The sequence below is a fragment of the Lepidochelys kempii genome, chromosome 16 (genome assembly GCF_965140285.1).
Source record: "Lepidochelys kempii isolate rLepKem1 chromosome 16, rLepKem1.hap1, whole genome shotgun sequence".
Classification (NCBI taxonomy): domain Eukaryota; kingdom Metazoa; phylum Chordata; order Testudines; family Cheloniidae; genus Lepidochelys; species Lepidochelys kempii.
Genome location: NC_136395.1, coordinates 9,862,177 through 9,883,420, shown reverse-complemented (window position 1 = coordinate 9,883,420; position 21,244 = coordinate 9,862,177). Strand labels below are relative to the sequence as shown.

The 21,244-nt window shown below is 46.9% G+C and overlaps 1 protein-coding gene across 3 annotated transcripts in view; it reads right to left on the bottom strand.

Moving 5' to 3' along the window:
* ARRDC1 (arrestin domain containing 1) overlaps positions 1-11,840 on the bottom strand; it is a 68,306-nt gene extending 56,466 nt beyond the window's left edge. For 2 of the 3 annotated variants that reach the window (XR_012155215.2, XM_073313932.1), the window contains exon 1: positions 11,398-11,840. Coding sequence is in view for 2 of the 3 variants with exons in the window: in XM_073313932.1 (XP_073170033.1) it covers positions 11,398-11,515 (118 nt within the window). In the remaining variant the exon portion in view is untranslated. The remainder of the gene's footprint in view (positions 1-11,397) is intronic. The other variant, XM_073313931.2, reaches the window with a different exon arrangement.
* Positions 11,841-21,244: the final 9,404 nt, after the last annotated feature.

The window sequence follows — 21,244 nt, the reverse complement described above, 5'->3', positions numbered from 1 at the left end:
CAACCCCGACATAAAAGGGTTTCTTGAACTCAGAGACTGGGTTAGTTCCAAATCCTGCTGCTTCCATCAAGTCTTGGAGTGGGGAAGTTACTTTCCCCTGATAACTCTCGTTATCTCCCTTCATCTGACACACATGCACAGTGGGCATGTCCATGTAATTACAGAGCCATGTGATCAGCTGCACCTTTGATTTACTCTTCTGCCTAATGATCCTGGCTCCTGGAGGCTTATTCCAACACTTCAGATCCTCAAGTAGGTTCATGGGCTTTGGGGATCAACCTGCTGCACAGATGTTTCCTTTACTCTCCTCCCCCACAAAGTTACCCCAGACTGGAGTCTAGGAATGACAGTATTCCTAGACCTGGGCTTGCAAAGGAAATGGGGGGGGGGGGAAGAGACACGGAAGAGGCAGAGAATCTGTAGGGCCACTTACAGTAGCCCGACACATTGCCAGCCTTTCCCCAGTGGGTCATTCTTCTCCTTCTCCCAAAATGTGTACAGGGGTAGGAGTGAAGAATCCCACCCCTGGAACATAAATAGGGTTGTCAACTTTCGGTTTGCGGAAAACCGAAACCCTTGCCCCACCCCTTTTCCAAGGCCATGCACCCCTCCCCTCGCTCCTTCCATTCCCCCCCATTGCTTGCTCTCCCTCACCTTCACTCACTTGCTCATTTTCACCAGGTTGGGGCAGGGGGTTGGGGTGCGAGAGGGGGTGAGTCAGTTCAGCCGGAGCACATTTAAATATTAAGCCAGTGTGTACCGATATGGCGCTTATCGCTGTCGTCAGAGAGCCGCACAACCTCTCCCCCTCCCCCAGTGCTCCTGTGAGCATAGGCAATGCTATTACTTCCTGGTTTTAGGGGGATCAGAGGCACAGGGAGGCTAGGAGTACGTCTCTACTGCACAACATCTGCAGCAGTAGTCGTCTCAGAACCCAGACCAACCAATTCAGGCTCCTGCTACGGGGCAAACGACAGTCCTGTAGATGTTCCCGCTCAGCTCTGGAACCCAGCGGGGCAGGCATGCCTACACCGCTATTTCATCACCCCATAGCATGAGCTCATGGTCTGAGACCCAGATTCACTGCCACAGGTTGCCCCTTTTTTTAAAGGCACAGTACAGACATGCCCTACGTGACTTTCCCACGGTCACACAGGAAGTATGTGGCAGAGCTGGGTACTGAACCCTGGTCTCTAGAGTCTCGGGCCGGCACCCTAGCCACTGAGCCAGGCTTCCTCTCATTTTGATTTACCAATGGCTCATTCTGATTTAGCCTAAATCTGATCCTAAACCGACTTTAGCTAGACCAAAATAGGTTGCTAAACCTAAAATTAAAAGAAGTGTCCACACCACATTTTGCACTGGTTTAAATTCATACCTTAAGTTATTCTGGTGCACATTTCACATTTAGACAAGCTCTAATGACGCTTTAGGTCCTGGCAAACACTCCCCACAAGGTGTTTTAATGCCTGTCAAGTCTACAGCCTAATAAGCTGCCCCTTCAAACATGTTATCCATGTATTGTTCTTCCCCTGTAAGCACAAAGCAAAACATCCCATCCCTGTCTGGCTGCCAGGGCGAGCCAGCAATTCACTGAATGAGAGAGATCAGCAATAAGCAGTCTGAGAGGCCAAGATACCCAGTGCTCAGACATTCTGGGAGCACAGAGTCCTTTAAATCTGGCCAATACCAATGGCCATGTAAGCCAGCTCAGGAGAGCTGTGGGAGGAAAACAATCAATCCTTTCCCCTCAGCATCAGCCATTGTGTGTACCACAAACATCGGTTCAAAGGAGTGCGACCCCATATGGCACTGAGACTCCTGTGTAAAACTCCTGGGACCAATCACCCATCACCACAAAGGGCTTTAGTCACTGAACAAGCCTGCTGCCTTTCCAGACTCATTTTAAGAAAGGGCTTCAATAAGGAAAGGAAATTTACACTTCGTGGGGTTATTTTTATATCCAGCTAAACAACAGTTTATGTTGGCCCTGATCCCCAATGCTCTGCACTTGTGTAAGTGAGGACACAGGTTGCAGGGCGTAGGACAGTCATCATCCTCCACTTTTGTTTTTGGACAGCACCATGTAGTGCCTTTCTGGGATTTAAATAGCAACTACTAAGTCCAGGAAATTGTATGTGTACACACACCCCCCTCCTTCATTTATGTTCATTTTTGCATGGCCTCCTTTTCCAACAGACCAACTTGTACCTACTCTGCTCAGAAGCTTACATGCACCTGAAATGCTGGTTATCAGAGGTGCAGAGCAGAGATGACAGTCCATTAAACCCCTCTTACGAAGAGGTTAGACCTTGTGAGACCTCAGATTCTCATTCATGCCTCCTGTTTCAGCACCTTCATGAAATGAACGGTCTCAGTCCACCTCCTGGAAAAAGAGGGCCTGCTCTGGAACTTCGGCCCTGTCTATGCTAGGAGCACTTTACTGGTACACTAGACCAGCAAAGTATTGGATTGCTAGTGTGAATGCAGCTAAAGCAGCAAAGCTGCACTTTTACCGGTATGGTTTATTTATCCTATCCACACCCCCACCAGCAAATCCAAGCTCTACTGGTAATCGCACCTAGCTGAACTGCTTCTACACCAGGGGCATCTGTCAGGGAGGGAATCACACCTCCTCGCACCTCTGATGGACAAAGCTGTGCCAGCAGAAGCCTATAGCACAGAGCCAGCCTTAAAGAAGATATGGAGCTGAACTTCCCTCTTCAGGCTCTAGACCCTGCTTGCTAATGGGAACCACCTCAGCACTTGAGTCACCAGGGGCAGGGAATGTTGGGAACAAGGACATAGTTGCCAAAATGGGCACCCGTTGTTGGTGAAAGGTTGAGACAATGTATTTGTTCACCTACACAATTTATGCGTATGAATCAATGTGGACATAACAAAATGCTTGTTGTTATGGATATCAGAGAAGCCCAAGGTTTTATTTTGAGCCGAGAGTCAATTGCCACTTTCAGACAGTTTGTAATCTACAGCTAATTTATGCCCCCTCGCCCCCAAAGAGAAATCCTTTACTGCACTGGGATACTTACAGTATCCCTCCTCTGCAGCTATCCAGCTTTCTAAAAGACAGATACCTCCACAGGCTTTATATTATAGGGCTTCAATCAGGCCCTACAATTCAACTCTCATATACACTCACACACACACAGTGGTTGCATGCAGATATCCAAGAGCCGTATTTGGTACCACACAAGGTTGTATCGATCCAAGAACTAGTGACAAATATCCCCCATACCATTAGAGTAAAACCCGTCAATTCTGGTGGCAGGCCTTTACACTGCAAGTTTTAAAGACACACCCCAGCAAAAGTCAAATCACATCAGACACTGGAGCGTCATCTATTTTTAGTTGGGCATCAAAGTAAATTCAGGATTTTGTCTGCCTTGAAGAGCATCTCTGTGATCAGACATCAGTTCATCTGCTTTCAGACCCCAGAAACAAATAGGAAATAAGGGAAGCGCAAGCACAGATGCACAATTATACACACACACAAATCTGCTGACTGGAGGCGGTTAAATCCTTTGTACATTTCTTCTCTAAGCACTTTTCACTTCCACACAAAAGTTAGAGAAGCCACACGAAAGAGATGATTATCTTTTCACAGCAATCCTATAACAGGGCAAGAGGTCATGGAATGGCCTGACAGACAGATTTGCATTAAAAAAAAAGAGATTAAGACTGAAAACAGTGGGGGATTGAGTCTCCCCCGTTCTCAGTGAGCGCACAGCAACTTTTGAGTATCTTGCCCTCCAAGTTTAATAAATAATAATTAAATGAAAGACTTAAATACCAGCGTCTAACACAAAGAGCCCAGTTGCCACTTTTCTTCCCAGCCACCGTCGGATCACTTTTCTGGTCTCTGTTTCTTCAGCCTCGGCCACCTTCTTTCGGTCACTGATCAGATCCATTCTGCACTGCCCCCTTTACTATAGCCCTCTTCCACATCCTCTACTCTCCTTTTTCTCCCCACCTGCTCTCCTACAACGCTCCCAAAAATCACACCAGTTCTCATGGAACATATGAGAGCCAGCATCACTTTCTACCAAGAAATGGTTGATCCCCCCACAACTGCCTGCAAAATACTTTAGATGTCTCTGCCAGAGAAGTTACACTACAATACACCAACTACATTTGGATTCTTCCCCTCCACCCACTTCCAAAATCTTCCCCACCACCATGGAAAAGTAAACATGAACAAATAGACTGAACCCCAGAACAGAACATCCCCTAGATCAGGGGGACCTCAGGATCCCGATATGAACTTAGCCTCCCTCTCCATTAAAGGATATGAATTTCCAAGTGGTAGCCAACCATAAGAAGAGTTACTCCTTCAAGCTAGGGAGCCACTAAATCCTCTCTCCTGCTTAGCAACAGACTTTTATGCTGCAAAGACTATAAGGTACAGTACTGCCCACTCTTATTTGCTTATTCTCCTGTTTATCCCCTGCAGCGGTCATGCCCCAGTACCACATTTGGCAGCATATCAGATGCTGGCCACTAGCCCTGAGACACTCAGGTCTACATTACACTTGCCCAATGATGCACTAAACACCACAGATGGCTCCTGTTCTCATGTTTCCATCAGCAAAGAGGAATTTAACAGCAAAGCTTTGCCCACAGGTGCGGCTGAGGGAGGGGAGGGAGGAAGGAGTGCACTACAGACCAAGACATACGGCGCAATCTTGAGAATAATTATTTACACAGCATTTCTGATCCACCAGTGAACTAGCCAGAGGGGCAGAAATCCCTTTTTGCACCACATCTCAGCAGACAGACTGCCACAGAGCTAGGGTGCTCTCATCCCACACATGGCTGAAGTGGATTTTTAAACTGGGAAGTAGCAAACAGTCAGCCTGGTAGACTGACACAGAATTACACTGTTCATTGCATTGATGTACAGGAATATGCTGTGGTGAGTGTTAAGCCAGCAAAGCAATGCCAGGGTCATTTGAATAGCTAGCTGGGTTTTGAATGCATGGGGAGAGGGGTCTAGGGTGGAGGAGGGGCATCGGTGCTTGGGTACTTCCCCTGAACAGGACACTTGCACACTTCTACACAGTAAACATCTTTGCTGTGTCCCTGACCTGCATTTTGCAAAAAGGACCCACTGCTTGACGGTCACATCCAGAACGATTTTATAGAGGTGCTATTTGGGGTGACCCACAAGCTTTGTCGTCATCTGTACATATTCCAAATCCACTCTTACTGGCGTTACTGACCACTTGCATCAGTGGGGCCCTGTCTTCGACAGCACGCTGCTTCAGGTGCCATCTTTTCAAGATCATTTTACCATGTTCAGCAGAGTCAGCCAGGACCTGCTCCCTAATGTGGATTCAGGTTAGTATCTTTCACTTCCATTTAGCTGGCCCAGGTGGACCTTCAGCTCACTCCCGTGGGGATCTGGGCCACATAAATGAGAGATAGAGATAACCAGCTGTTATTTAGCCACAAGTTTTTCCCCTAGCATGGGTGCAGGTTAAGTTAGCTAAGCCCACCATCCTTTCCTAATCTAGACAAGCCCATAGACAAGCCAGGGGAAGAAAGATGGTCTTGGTGTTCTAGCACTGAATGACAGTTTCAATTCTCAGTTCTAAAAAAATCAACTCTCTCTGTGACCTGGATTTCTGTGCCTCAGTTTTGCGATCTATAAAATGGGGCTATAATACCTATAAGAAGGATAAATACCCAGTGGGTGATCAGATAGCCCCATCGCTGCCGGTATTTAGAACCTGGATAAAGAGTTAACATGTATACACACACATTTTAGGCCTGATGTATTTGAGACTTTTATACCTTAACATTTCACTTAGTAGAGCCATGACTCTAGTAATCTGGACAGCTAAATAAGTGCGTGTGGAACACAGAGAGGAATTTTCAGAGCTTCTTTTAGAAACACCTTTAGTTTCTTCATCCTTGAGTGTCTCTGGTGGCGATGTGGGAGTCAGGACTGTTCTTTTAACGATATTTTCCAGGAGGAGCTCAGTTTGATAATGGAAAATAGAACTGAAACAATCTGCTTTGCCATTGGAAATCAGAACGTTTCAAAGTTGTTGAAAGGTTAAAAAAAGCACTTCTACAACTGAAGCAAGTGGTCAAATAAATTTAAAAAAATTGAACACACTGTTGTAGCGTTTTCCTTACAACTCTGAAGCCATCTTCCCCTGTGCTAAAGCAGAGTCTTCCAATTTGACTCCGTCTCCAGTGGTCAAGATGGCAGCTTCCTGTTCTTTAGCAGGTCAGAGTTAGTATTTAAGACTTCATTGCGGGATATTCCTGCCCAAATGCTCAGGGTCTAGCTGATGGCCATATTTGGCGTCAGGAAGGAATTTTCCCCCGGGGCAGACTGGCAGAGGTCCTGGGGGTTTTTCGCCTTCCTCTGCAGTGTGGGGCACAGGTCACTTGTTGGAGGATTCTCTGCACCTTAAGTCTTTAAACCATGAGTTGAGGACTTCAATAGCTCAGACATAGGTTAGGGGTTTGTTATAGGAGTGAGTGGGTGGATGAAATTCTGTGGCCTGCATTGTGCAGGAGGTCAGACGATGATCATAATGGTCCCTTCTGAGCTTAAAGTCTATGATTCCTTCAGGGAGACCTCTGACTAAACACAGATATCTCTAGTTATGGAGTTGGCACCGAAAGGTGTGCAGATCAGAGAAATGTGGTTTGATCTTAAAGGTGCAGGTGTGTTGGTATCCGAGTCCTTCTTTCAAAGGACATGCTTGAGGTTTCTAATGTGTTGGGCAAGGCAGAATGACCAAGATACTCCTGTGCTGGCCCATTGTGGCATCAGACAGCATCTGAGAGCCAGACTATATGAGCCACAACATGAAGTAGGCTCAGGTTGGTGTATTTTTTTGGGCAAAGATGGTGGGATCTCAGCCTTGACTAGAGCTCCTAGACACCACCACCACAACTAACTGGATTCCCCACTGGCAGCAGCCCATTGAGAAGTCCCCTTCCTACAGTGGGCATACAGCAACCTCATTGCTGTTAGCCAGAGAGAGCAAACAGAAGAGGCTGTAAACCTCAGGGTGCAAACTACAACCCCCAACTCAGCTGCTTAGACTTGTTGAGACACTAGTCTCCCACAAGCACAATAAATAAGACATTAGCCAAGTCAATAGGGAGGATGTACAGGAATGAATCAGACAGCCTGCGTTTGCCCGGCAGCTGCCACTGGCCCTTCATGCAGACTTCACATTTGGACACATTCAGACTCCAGCCAGGGGACGGGATCACACCAAATCCTGGAGTCTAAAAATATGCAGACTCCCGCCCTGGAGAGCGGAGCCAGACGTGCGGATCTGCAAGGGCTCATGCAAGCTGTCAGAGGGAAACTGGGCCACGGACAGCCTCCCTCGGCATTGCCACAGCCAGAGGGGACATAACGCTGCTCCGTGAGCCGCTGAGTCAACCAGGACACCTCTGCCTAGAGCAGATGATCATGCCTAAGGCCAGCCCTGCATGCAATTAAAAATAAAACTTCGTCAGCTACCACTTCCCAACAAGTTTTACAGAAACCCTGCTCAGGTCCCATTACAGCCCATGGCTCACTGGTGCACTACCAAACCCACTATGCAAGTACTGAAAGGACAGGGGCTGGTGGAAACATCTGCCGGTCTTTGTTGCTAAAGCTTATTTATGCAAGACTCCAAAATTTCCTAGGCTCAAGTCTGCATAGGTTGCTACAGCAGGGCGGGGGGAACTTTTCCAAAATGAAGAAAAGAAAAAAAAAAGAGATCCTACAACAGATCTCGAGCTGTCGAGGGGGTTAAAGAAAACCCTAACTGAAGGCAAAGTGAGGAAAAATGGAAGGGGGGTGGGGGTGGAGGAAGAGAAGAGACACTCTCCAGAAAGTCTGATTGCCTATGGCTGCCCCACATGCAAACAGCAGTCAGTAGCCTGGTGTAACCATAGTTACCTCACAGCTGGCCCATAATGCATCCGGGCTAGTTGGACTAGCTTAGAATCCTGGGATACTCAGCTCGCTGCCCTATTATTGGGAGCAGGTTCTCGGGAAGAGCGAGAGAAAAGTCAGTCTATATGCTTGGGGGGGCCAGAGAGAAGCAGGAGAGAGAAATTAGGTGTCTCATGCTGAAAGTAGTAAATAGCTTTTCCTAAGGAGAATAGGTATAAACCACCACCAGCAACGAGCCTCTAACTAGTTCTGTACAATAGCTTTCAGAAGCCAGAAAAACCAAGGTCCAATGGGAGAGGTGTTTTAAATCGAGACAGGCATACTTGCTTCCACAGCAATGGTGTTTGCCAGACAAGGTCAACAGAACAAGGTCCTGGCCCAGAAGGACTAAATCTAAATACTTGGAAACAGTCCCAAGAATCCGAGACAGAGGCAATGAGAGCAGAAGACGGGGAAGGGAGAGACTCAGCCTTAGGGGAAGCAAGAAATAATAATTTGCACTTCTGTAGCACCAGGGCTATCAGAGCACTTTGGAAGCAATAATGAAGACAGGGAAGATGCTAATATCTATTTTACAAAAAAGGAGAAAACAGGTACAGACAAAAGTTGCTCACCCTAAAAGTCACACAGGAAGCCTGTGGCAGAGCAAAGATAGAACCAAGATCACCTATCCCCAACCACCCCCATGCCATGAACCATCCCTTGCTTATACAGTGAAGCCCTGTTTACGCGAAGGAAATTCTCTAAGGTAACTTTCCATCACTATCAGGTCAGTTCCATGGGTATCTGCGGTGGAGCTGAACTAGCATTAGCAATGATGGGAAGGGGTTTAAGTCTTTTTAAAAAGACCGTTTTAGAAAGTTTCCCCCCTAGCATAGGCTGGGCCTCAGAGTTTGGAAGTTTTCAGAGGAAGAGTCCAGTCTAAGTCAGGCTTCACAACTGGCAGAATTCCGGCAAACTAACAATACAGGATTTGCCGAATCTGCTACGAAGAGTTTTTCAATGGCCAGATTTGCAAACATGGTACCACAGTGCTCTCCCTCGACTACAGCCGGAGTGCCTGGCACAGACATCATACAGCCTAGCGCCTCCTAGTCCCCTGACCCTCCCATCCCCACTGTCTGAGAAAGGAGAGGGAGAACTGAGGCTAAGTTACCACCTCAGCTGGCTTGCTTGTCATTTTCATTAGTCACAGTCCAACTGGACCCAAGAGAAAAATGTAGAAATCCCACTTTCAACCGCACTCTGGAGCATGAGTGCTTCACCAAGGAGCTGCTTCTCAGATCACAGCACAACTTGTGGGGAAGCCACGTAGACTGAAGAGTGTGAGAAATGGAAGAGTCAGAGGATCACTTGGACCCACCTCTGCTGGGCTTTGCCTCCAAGCTACTCAGGTTGTCATCTCTCTTTGCCCTCATGTTTGAGTAAGCATTGAGTCAGAGCTGTGGCAGCGTATTTTGTGAACCAAGTGGTTAGGGGTGCTTTTTTTTGGGGGGGGGGAAGGGGTGAGGGGAAGGAGAATATTCAGCGGGAGAGAACGAACACTCTCTACAAGGTACCTGTACATGATCTCTTTCCCCACTCCCCCAACCTGGTCCTTTACAGTCAATAATTCTATGGAGAGAGAGACACCAAGACCTCTTCAAACAGCTCTCGCCGAACACCTTCCATATGAGAAACAGGGTCTTAACATAAATCAGAATCAGTTACGTTTAACACGCGGTGCTGAGAATGCAGATTTTAGGGCAAGCATCTATATGGCCCTACCTCCCCAGACACACACTACAGTGACAGCAGAGTTCAACGGTTACACTTGCTTGTGTTTCAAACATCCTCCACTATGGTTTGGCCTCTGTAAACACAGTCCTACCAAGTTAGGACCAAGCACATAACACATTCTCCAACTTAGCTAAAGACAACTTAGGCATGGCTGTGGACTTAACTCACTTCAGTCCTATTCACACAAGCTGGGACAAACTAGAAACAGGCCAGAACCCAGATATTCAACTTCACACTTCAGATCTTAAACGATAAGGAAGAGATCTAGTGGGGGGGGGAGAGAGAGAAATGGGTGGAAGGGCAGTTGATCCCACATTCGTTTACTGTAGGAACAAGTGTTGGAGACAGGGTACTGGAGTAGGTGGACCCTGGAGCAGACCACACCTGACAATTCCTACGTGCCAAACCCTGGCAATTCCCCAAACTTTATGGGGAAGTTCAGACTGCTTGTACCAAGTCCCATCTCCAGTAAAATCACAGCTGAGCTTTAGGTCAACACCACATGTCTGGTTTAGGGTTTTACACCACGGCCATCACCACAGCACCCGAGTGCCCGCTGCATGCAATCAACACGGTGGTCAGAGCCATGCCAGCAGCAAGGGAATTTGAGCAATTGTTAAGACGGGGGTCTAAGCAACAGCTCCCCAAACCAGGGGTGGGGGTGGGGGGCAACACACAGACACTGACTTTGACCAGATGGATCTCACACCTGGAACTGGTCGATGTTTCACCCATGGTTACCCCGGACAGGGAGACTGTTGCCAGAAGCCTGCTAGCACCCACCATGCGTAAACAGTCCCTTACCAAGGCTATTCTGCCCCCGCATGCACAGACCCTGAGCAGAGAAAGTTTCATTCCCGCTGCCCATGAGCCAAGGAAGAAACTCCCGCATCCCCACGCCCTCCCTGGAGCCGAGGATGGGGGAATAGGAGTCACACTCCTGCTGAAGCCCCCAGGAGGTAGAAATGAAACACAACAGACAACACAATCGAAGCCCTGCTAGCAAGGGAATGAGCGGGACGGTCCAAAAGGCTGCCCCCCCCGTCCCCCATCCTCGGCATAACGGAGCTCCGTGAAAATCAGGCTCTTGAAAGTCATAAATAATGAAACTCCCAGTAAAAAGGTGGGTGGCTGGGCGGGCGGCGGGGGGTTCAACAAGGTGATACTGAACTCAACCTCTGAAGTGCAAGGGCGGATAGACCAGGAGGAGCCAGCAGGCGCCGCGGCCGGGAATCTCCCACCCCTGGGGAGCGGGGGCCCTGCACCCGGAAATGCAATGCGCGAGGAGAGTGGAATGGCACTGCGGCGGGGAAGCTCGCAGCCCAAGGAGGGCGCTTTGGGGGGGGGGGAGGAGAGGGAGGAGGGGCCCTGCCGCCCGGGGATGCGGGGGGGGGAGGGGCACTATGCGGGGGGGGGGGAGCTCGCAGCCCGAGGAGGGCACTATGCGGGGGGGGGGGGGGGAGCTCGCAGCCCGAGGAGGGCACTATGCGGGGGGGGGGGCACTGCGGCGGGGAAGCTCGCAGCCCGAGGAGGGCACTATGCGGGGGGGGGGGAGGAGCCGCCCGGGGATGCGGGGGGGAGGGAGGGGCACTGCGGCGGGGAAGCTCGCAGCCCGAGGAGGGCACTATGCGGGGGGGGGGGGGGGAAAGGAGCTCGCAGCCCGGCCGTGCGGGGCTCACCGCGGTACGGCAGGCTCCCGGAGAGGCGCACGGTGACGGTGCCGGCCAGCGGCTCCCCGGGGCTGTAGACGACGCGGCTCTCGCTCAGGCGGATCTCGAACAGCTGCAGCTTCCCCATGGCCGGGCTGCGTCCCGGGCCGGCGGGCGGGCGACTCAACCTGCTGCGGCTGCTACTCTGATACCTGCTGCTAGTGACGCCCCGGCCGGGAATGTCCCTGCCTCTTAAAGGGCCAGCGCCGCCCCCGCCCCCGCCCGGGGCGGGGGGATGCCTAGGAGGTGTGTCCCGCACCCGCGCACCCCATCCCCGCAGCTAGAGGAGGAGGGACCCCGGCCTCGCGGTCTGATGCCCTGAGATCTGGATCTGGATCCAGGCAGGAAGAAAGCCTGCTTCCCAGCACGGGCCTGTTTGTGTCTCTCTCGGCCCGTCTGTCTCATGGAGATAAAACCAATCGCCTGCAGCGGCTATGGGCAAAGGAACTGTGATCCAAATGCACCATTTCCTACCCTCCACGGTAATGAAAGGGGGAAACGGGATGGGCAGGTGCCCCCGAAAGATAAGCGCCATCTGCCCTTTATTTCCTTGCGGTGCAGGCGGTCGCCCTACTAGTGGGGAGGATGATGAAGAATCCAGCCTTCCTCAGCTGGGAGGGGTGGGACGCACCTTGCACCCGAGGTGCCAGGTTGTGAGACTGCTCTGGCCTCAGAACCATCTACCTCCCTGCCCCCGTCTCCACCCCTCTTGTATGTGCTGAGCAAGTCAATGCAGTCAAAATGCCATTTATTTAGCAATTAACTGGTGTGACTTTAGTGCTGGTGAAAGGCTCCTCCTGGAGACTCAGGCCTGGGTGAGGACAGGCAGGTTGTGGACACTGGAAGAATTAATAAGCCCTGTTTATCCACAGAACGGGGATGGTATAGACAGCAGCCCTGCAAGCTTTCGCCCACACTGCTCCTTTCCTCAACTTAGGCTTTGAACAGGTTTCAGAGTAGCAGCCGTGTTAGTCTGTATCCCTAAAAAGAAAAGGAGTACTTGTGGCACCTTAGAGACTAACCAATTTATTAGAGCATAAGCTTTTGTGAGCTACAGCTCACTTCATCAGATGCATACTGTGGAAAATACAGTGGGGAGATTTTATATACACAGAGAACATGACACAATGGGTTTTACCATACACACTGTAACAAGATGCGTTTCAGAGTAGCAGCCGTGTTAGTCTGTATTCGCAAAAAGAACAGGAGGACTTGTGGCACCTTAGAGACTAACCAATTTATTTGAGCATAAGCTTTCGTGAGCTACAGCTCACTTCATCGGATGCATACCGTGGAAACTGCAGCAGACTTTATTTGTTTATTTATTTATTTATTTATTTATCTGTAACAAGAGTGATCAGGAAAGGTGAGCTATTACCAGCAGGAGAGCCCGGGGGGGGGGGGACCTTTTGTAGTGATAATCAAGGTTTTAACTGCAAATTAATTCCAATTCAGCAGTCTCTCCTTGGAGGGTTTTTGAAGTTTTTTTGTTGAAAAATTGCCACTTTTAGGTCTGTAATCGAGTGACCAAAGAGACTGAAGTGTTCTGCGACTGGTTTTTGAATGTTATAATTCTTGACGTCTGATTTCTGTCCATTTATTCTTTTACATAGAGACTGTCCAGTTTGGCCAATGTACATGGCAGAGGGGCATTGCTGGCACATGATGGCATATATCACATTGGTAGATGTGCAGGTGAACGAGCCTCTGATAGTGTGGCTGATGTGATTAGGCCCTATGATGGTGTCCCCTGAATAGATATGTGGACACAGTTGGCAACAGGCTTTGTTGCAAGGATAGGTTCCTGGGTTAGTGGTTATGTTGTGTGGTGTGTGGTTGCTGGTGAGTATTTGCTTCAGGTTGGGGGGCTGTCTGTAAGCAAGGACTGGCCTGTCTCCCAAGATCTGTGAGAGTGATGGGTCGTCCTTCAGGATAGGTTGTAGATCCTTGATGATGCATTGGAGAGGTTTTAGTTGGGGGCTGAAGGTGACGGCTAGTGGCGTTCTGTTATTTTCTTTGTTGGACCTGTCCTGTAGTAGGTAACTTCTGGGTACTCTTCTGGCTCTGTCAAAAAGTGGCAATTCTTCAACAAAAAAACTTCAAAAACAGACTCCAACAAGAGACTGCTGAATTGGAATAAATTTGCAAACTGGATACAATTAACTTAGGCTTGAATAAAGACTGGAAGTGGATGTGTCATTACACAAAGTGTAACTATTTCCCCTTGTTTATTTCCCCTCCTACTGTCCTTGTAAACTGCTGGAAATGGCCCACCTTGATTATCACTACAAAAGGTTCCCCCTCCCCGGCTCTCCTGCTGGTAATAGCTCACCTTTCCTGATTACTCTTGTTACAGTGGGTATGGTAACACCCATTGTTTCATGTTCTCTATGTATATAAAATCTCCCCACTATATTTTCCACTGTATGCATCTGATGAAGTGAGCTGTAGCTCACGAAAGCTTATGCTCTAATAAATTTGTTAATCTCTAAGGTGCCACAAGTCCTCCTTTTCTTTTTAGACTTTTAAGAGACTCCAGTTGAAATGACCCATTATTCTGTCCTGGGTTTCTCTATGATGAGACTGCCAGTAAAGAGGGGGGCAAGAACTGTTAGTTGTAATGGTAGGTCCTGTGATGAGAATGGCTATCCAGTAGAAATTGACTTGAAACCCCAATTAATTTCACCTGGACCCCTTAGCAGCCATTAGCTGGGAAAGGGAACAGCTGTTGGTTACCACCAACCTGGCTGGATTCACACTGGTGATTAAGGCCTGGGCTCTGCAAGCACTTTTCTGAAAGTCTCCTAGCGTTAGTACCAGCAAAAGTGGGAGTGCTCTGTCCCATTAATGATCCCATCCAAGGCACTTTACCAATGCTAGTAATTAAGCTTCACCACAACTCTTTGAAGTCAGTAGGCATAGAATGATAGGGTTATAAGAGAGCAAAGGTCATCTAGTGCCAAGAGACAAGATTTGTTGTGTCTAAACCATCCAAGACAGGTGGATCTCTAGCCTCCTTATGAAAACTTCCAGTGAAGGAGCATCCACAACCTCCCTAGGCGTCTGTGCCATTGTCCTACTGTTCTTACAGTTAGGAAGTTTTTCCTGAGATGTAATCTAGATCTGCTCTGCTATAGCTTGAACCCATTGCCGCTTGCCCTGCCCTCTGTGGCAAGAGAGAACAACTTTTCATCTTTTTTTATGGCAGCCTTTTGTGAAGACTGCTATTGTGTCCCCCCTTAATCTCCACTTTTCCAAACTAAAGATTACATCCCTTTCATCATCTTTGTCGCTCCCTCTGGATCCTTTCCAGTTTCTCTACATCCTTTCTATACATTGGTGACCAACCTGGACACAACAGTACTCCAGCTGAGGCCTAACCAGCGCTGAGTAGAGAGGTACAATCACTTCCCATGACTTGCATGCTATGCCTCTGTTAATGTAACCTAAAATTGCATTTGCATTTTTTGCAACAGTATTGCACTGCTGACTCATGTTGAGGTTGTGATCCACAACAACTCCCAGATTCTTCTCAGCAGTGCTGTCACCAAGTCAGTTATCCCCCATTCTGTATTTGTGTGCGTTTGTGTTTTCTTCCTTAAGTGTAGCACCTTACATTTGTCTTTATTGAATTTCATTTTGTGGTCTATGGCTTAGTTCTCCAATGTATCACCCTCTGAATTTTAGCTTTATCCTCCAAAGTATTGGCAACTCTCCCAACTTTGTGTCATCTGAAAACTTGATCCATACATTCTCTATTCCTACATTCAGGTCATTAATAAAGATGTTACCAACACCGGACCCAGAACACATCCCTATGGAATCCCACTTGAGACCTCCCTCCAATCTGATATCATTATTATCCCCTCTTTACACAAGGGAAACTGACACAGAAAAGTGAAATGACATGCCCAAGGCCAAAGTGTGAATAAGTAGCAGAGCCAGGAATAGCACATAGGCACCCTATTCGCTGGTCTATCCATTAGGTATGCTCCCTATGCTGTAGTACAACTGCAAGCTGTAAATTTTATCTCTCTTTCTGGATAATGAGTATTTTTCTTATATGGATGGTTATGAAACCTCAGAATTGACTCTTTTGCCAGGAGCTACAAGGATCCATGGTTGCAGTTTGCTTAGCAATTTACGTAACATAACTATATGGACACAATGTCTTACACTTGAATGCCAACTCACTCACCATTCCCTACTCCTCACCTCTTGGTTGATTATGTTCTGCCAATGAGGTACGTATTTGTAGACTATTTACATACCTAATTATCTGCTCATCTGCAGCTACATGTATGCACTGAAAGTACAATTCTTATATAACAGCACATAAAGAAGCATGAGGCATGAAATTCACAGCTAGAGCTGGTGAAAAAAAGTATGTTATATTAACATTTTAATTAAATAATTTTTGTTTAATTTGAATTTTTTACAAAATTTGACAAAAATGTCTAAACAAAAATTGTAGTTTAAAATAAAATGTTCTGAAATGTTTTCATGGGCGGGGAGGTGTAATCCCACTTTCTTTTACTTTTTAAAAATCTCTCCCTTCCCCTCTTTTTTTCTGCTGAAAAAAGATACATTCAAAAAGTATGAGGAAGCAGGATTCTCACTACAATTTTAAAACAAATGTTTTGTTTGGAAAGTTCATCAAAAGACTAAAAGTGTTGAGGAATATGAAATGTGTCCTGGAAAAATGTAACTGTTGTCAAAATCCCAGGTTAAAAAACAAATAACTGCATCTGTTCTCCTTTGGGACCAAAGACACCAGTCACTACCTGGGGAGCAAAGTGTAGCTGTATTTATGAAATAAAATAAGGATATCAATGTACACACACAAAGACCAGCAGTAAGTGCAAAATATTATTAGTATATTATAGAGCTATCTGTAAGGGGGAAGGTGTAATTGTTAAAGCATGGGAGTTTTCTTCTGAATCAGATCTAAGTCCCATTCCTTAGCCGTCTCTTCCTGTGTGACTTGGGCTGGTTGTGTCACCCCTCTGTTTCTCCATCTACAAACTGCGGATGGTAACACTTCCCTAGCCAAGGGAGAGTGTGAGGCTGAATTTGTGAGGCAACCAGTGACTTTAGTGAGAAGTTCTATAGAAATGTCCCTAAATAACTACGTAATGACTGAGAGGCACAGACACACGGGCCAGTTATGTGAACACATCAAGGTGAGGCAACACCTCTTTATCTTTAGTGCAATTGCAAATCACAGGACCATTTCCAGAGGGTTTGTGGTGCCAGGGGTGTGCTGTGGGAGCAAGGCACGCAGTGTGGACTTCTTACACTGAGGAGCACTGTGCACAATTCCTTGGCCTGTTGTCTTTTCTAGGCAAGGTATTCACACTGGAGAGAAAGCCATGCAGCGTAATGAATGTCCCATAACGTCATAAGCCAGGCACCTGAGCTCCAGCCATGGTGGGAGAAAAAAAAAATACTCATCTAGACAAAACCAAGGGAGCCAAAGCGTACAGCTGGGCTGAGTCAGGCCCCTGGATTTATATCAAAAAGAAGATCAAGAAGTGACTTGACTATACTGTCTAAGCACCTTCACGGGTACTAACAGGGCTCTTTAATCAAGCGAAGAAGGGCATAACAAGAACCAATGACAGGAAACTGAAGCCTCATCTGAAAACATGCACCCCTCAAGCCAGCTAAGGTCTGGATCTTTTCTACTTCTGTTGCAGCCGTTTGTAGATGAAGTAGCAAATACCAGGGTCATCCAGGTGAAGTCACACCACGGGTTTATTTATATACTGGTATTAAAACATTTCCCTTGCAATTTTCTGTCCTCAGCACACCGTAACATCTTAGCTGATTTGTGACCACCACACTCCATTGTCATTATTTATTTATGATAGCACCACTCCTGGCCTAGGACCCCACCGTGCGAAGCACAGTCCAAAAATATAACCAAATCAAGCAGATGTCTTTATTGAGCTATTTGCTATGACTCTGAGGTTGCCGCTAATCCCTGACCCATCTGTTTATTATTTGTACTCCCCCAGCACCTAGGAACCCCAGCCACCGAGAAGGACCCATTCATAGACTCACAGAGTTTAAAGCCAGAAGGGACCATTAGATCGTCTAGTCTGACCTCCTGTCTAGCACAGGCCTTTACATTTCATACCTTTACTCCTGTGTTGATCCCAATAACTTGTGTTCAACTAACACAGATTCCAGAAAGGCAGCCAGCCTTGATCAAGAGATGGGGAAGCCACCACTTCCCTTGGGAGTTTGTTCCCAGGGTTAATGACTCCCATCGTTAAAAATCTGTGCTCGTTTCTCATGTGAATTTGTCTGGCTTCAGCTTCCAGCCAATAGTTTTGTTCTGCCTCTCTCTGTTAGACTAAAGAGCCCTTTAATACTCAGTATATTCTCCCTATGAAGGTCCCTATACGCTATTATCAATTCAGCTCTCAAGCTATGCTGCTGTAGTGCTTCAGCGAAGATGGTACCCATGCTGATGGTTGTCCCATTGGTTTAGATATTCCACCTCCCCAAATGGCAGAAGCTAGGTTGACGGGAGAAGTCTCCCGTCAGCCTAGTGCTGTCTATAATTTAGATCAGTTTAACTGTGTTGCTCAGGAGTGTGGATTTTTAACACCCTTGAGTGATGTAGTTATACGGACCTGATTTCCTAATGTAGACCAGGCCTAAGTATGAGACAAGAGTCAAGGGGTGGATACAGACAGTCAGAAGGGGGATGTCAAGGTTCCTTCCCCACTCTGAAATCTAGGGTACAGATGTGGGGACCTGCATGAAAACCTCCTAAGCTTACTTTTACCAGCTTAAGTTAAAACTTCCCCAAGGTACAAACTATTTTACCTTTTGCCCTTGTACTTTATCGCTGCCACCACCAAACGTCTAACAGGTATATAATAGGGAAAGAGCCCAAACCTTACACCCCCTTTCCTGGGGAAGGTTTGATAAAAATCCTCACCAATTTGCATAGGTGAACACAGACCCAAACCCTTGGATCTTAAGAACAATGAAAAAGCAATCAGGTTCTTAAAAGAAGAATTTTAATAGAAGAAAAGGTAAAAGAATCACCTCTGTAAAACCAGGATGGTAAATACCTTACAGGGTAATTAGAGTCAAAACATAGAGAATCCCTCTAGGCAAAACCTTAAGTTACAAAAAGACACAAAAACAGGAATATCCATTCCATTCAGCACAACTTATTTTACCAGCCATTTAAACAAAACAGAATCTAACGCATATCTAGCTAGTTTACTTACTAAGTTCTAAGACTCCATTCCTGTTCTGTCCCCAGCAAAAGCATCACACAGACTGAGAGAGAGAGAGTTTGTTTCTCCCTCCCTCCAGCTTTTGAAAGTATCTTGTCTCCTCATTGGTCATTTTGGTCAGGTGCCAGTGAGGTTATCCTAGCTTCTTAACCCTTTACAGGTGAAAGGGTTTTTCCTCTGGCCAGGAGGGATTTAAAGGTGTTGACTCTTCCCTTTATATTTATGACAGGGGAAAACAAGGAAACCATGAAACAAAGTTGGTTAACATGGTAGGTGTCAAGGTTCCTCCCCCACTCTGAACTCTAGGGTACAGATGTGGGGACCTGCATGAAAAAACCTCCTAAGCTTATCTTTACCAGCTTAGGTCAAAACTTCCCCAAGGTACAAAATATTACACCCGTTGTCCTTGGACTGGCCGCTACCACCACCAAACTAATACTGGTTACTGGGGAAGAGCTGTTTGGACGCGTCTTTCCCCCCAAAATACTTCCCAAAACCTTGCACCTCACTTCCTGGACAAGGTTTGGTAAAAAGGCTCACCAATTTGCCTAGGTGACTACAGACCCAGACCCTTGGATCTTAAGAACAATGAACAATCCTCCCAACACTTGCACCCCACCTTTCCTGGGAAATGTTGGAATAAAAGCCTCACCAATTTGCATAGGTGACCACAGACCCAAACCCTTGGATCTGAGAACAATGAAAAGGCATTCAGTTTTCTTACAAGAAGACTTTTAATAAAAATAGAAGTAAATAGAAATAAAGAAATCCCCCCTGTAAAATCAGGATGGTAGATATCTTACAGGGTAATTAGATTCAAAAACATAGAGAACCCCTCTAGGCAAAACCTTAAGTTACAAAAAAGATACACAGACAGAAATAGTTATTCTATTCAGCACAATTCTTTTCTCAGCCATTTAAAGAAATCATAATCTAACACATACCTAGCTAGATTACTTACTAAAAGTTCTAAGACTCCATTCCTGTTCTGTCCCTGGCAAGAGCAGCATACAGACAGACACAGACCCTTTGTTTCTCTCCCTCCTCCCAGCTTTTGAAAGCATCTTGTCTCCTCATTGGTCATTTTGGTCAGGTGCCAGCGAGGTTACCTTTAGCTTCTTAACCCTTTACAGGTGAGAGGAGCTTTCCCCTGGCCAGGAGGGAATTCAAAGGGGTTTACCCTTCCCTTTATATTTATGACAGTAGGCAATGGTTATAAAACACCAGCTGCCTAACAGTTGTCAGGTTTTTTGTAGCATGCCAAAGGAGAGTTTGAAGAAGGGAATCAGTGCCTATGAAAAACAGAAATTACTCCTTCCATTGGGCATATCATTTAGAGGAAAATTCCAGCCATTCCATGAACATATTAGGTGCCTTATAGGTGCTCAATATTACTGTTTACTAACATTTCAGAATAAAGTGATCTTGGATCAAAGCCAATAGAACGGGCTCTGACAAAGTTAACCTTGAATGTTCCAAGATAAAGGTGAAATTTACTCTGTCCATGGAGATAGCCATGGTCCTTTGAAAAGACTGACCTGAGATGGAAAGAATCTCTCTCCTATTGATTTTGCTGGTGGACCCATTCCATTTTGAGTGCAACATCCTGGTACGTTTCAACATGTAGTTAAGAGGGTGTATGTGTGCTCATATGTTTATGCGTGTACATTTGTTCAGGGGTGTGCATGCTCATCCGTTCATGCATGTGTGTGTGCAGATGTCTACATCCATGCATGAGTTCATGGTGTTCCTGTATCTGGGCATGCATGCTCTTATAGGCAGATGGTGATTCGTTATTTACCTCCATGGAACCCCTGAACTGCTTCCTCTCATGCAGACCAGCCCTCACCCTAACGGAGAGCCTCCCCACTCCCTGCTAGTCACCTCCTTGCTTTTAATTCAAACTCCAAAGGAGCAAAGAGAACCAGGGAGGATCACTGTTAGCAAGCCAAGGACTCAGCTGGGCCGGCCAGTCCCATTACTCTGCACTTGCTTACCTCACAGGGGTGCTGTAAGCGTGAACAGGTTAATGCCTTGACAGCACCTTGAGATCCTCTGTTGAAAAGAAGCACTAGGGATGTGTAAGGTAGGGTTATGATCATGCTAATCTGGTTAGCTGGATTTCTGCTCTCCTCCCTGATGGGATGTTTCTCTGTGTGACTTTGGCATTGAAATACAGAGAGAGGGACAAAGGTGAGATGGGAAATCTTTCTTCCCTCCCTATGCAGTTCAGAGGCTCAGCCCCAAGCATAGTGGAAGTTACAGTTTATCTGTCTTCATCTACAAGCCCTGCAAGAAGTAGGTCTCCTTCAGTCCAAGCTCTCATTGAAGTCAATGGGCCTTTGCCTGAGTAAAGACTGAATTAAAATGGAAGGACAGACTCTGATACCATTATTCCCACTGAGTAATTTTGGGGCCTTGTCTTCACTGCAAACAAAGATGTGTTCTCAACTGAAGTTAGCCAACTTCAATCCAAACTCTAGAGAAGCCAAGGCAGCTGCAGCTCCAACACAAGGTTTTTTAAATTGAAGTCTCTTGGGGAGCACACAGACCGG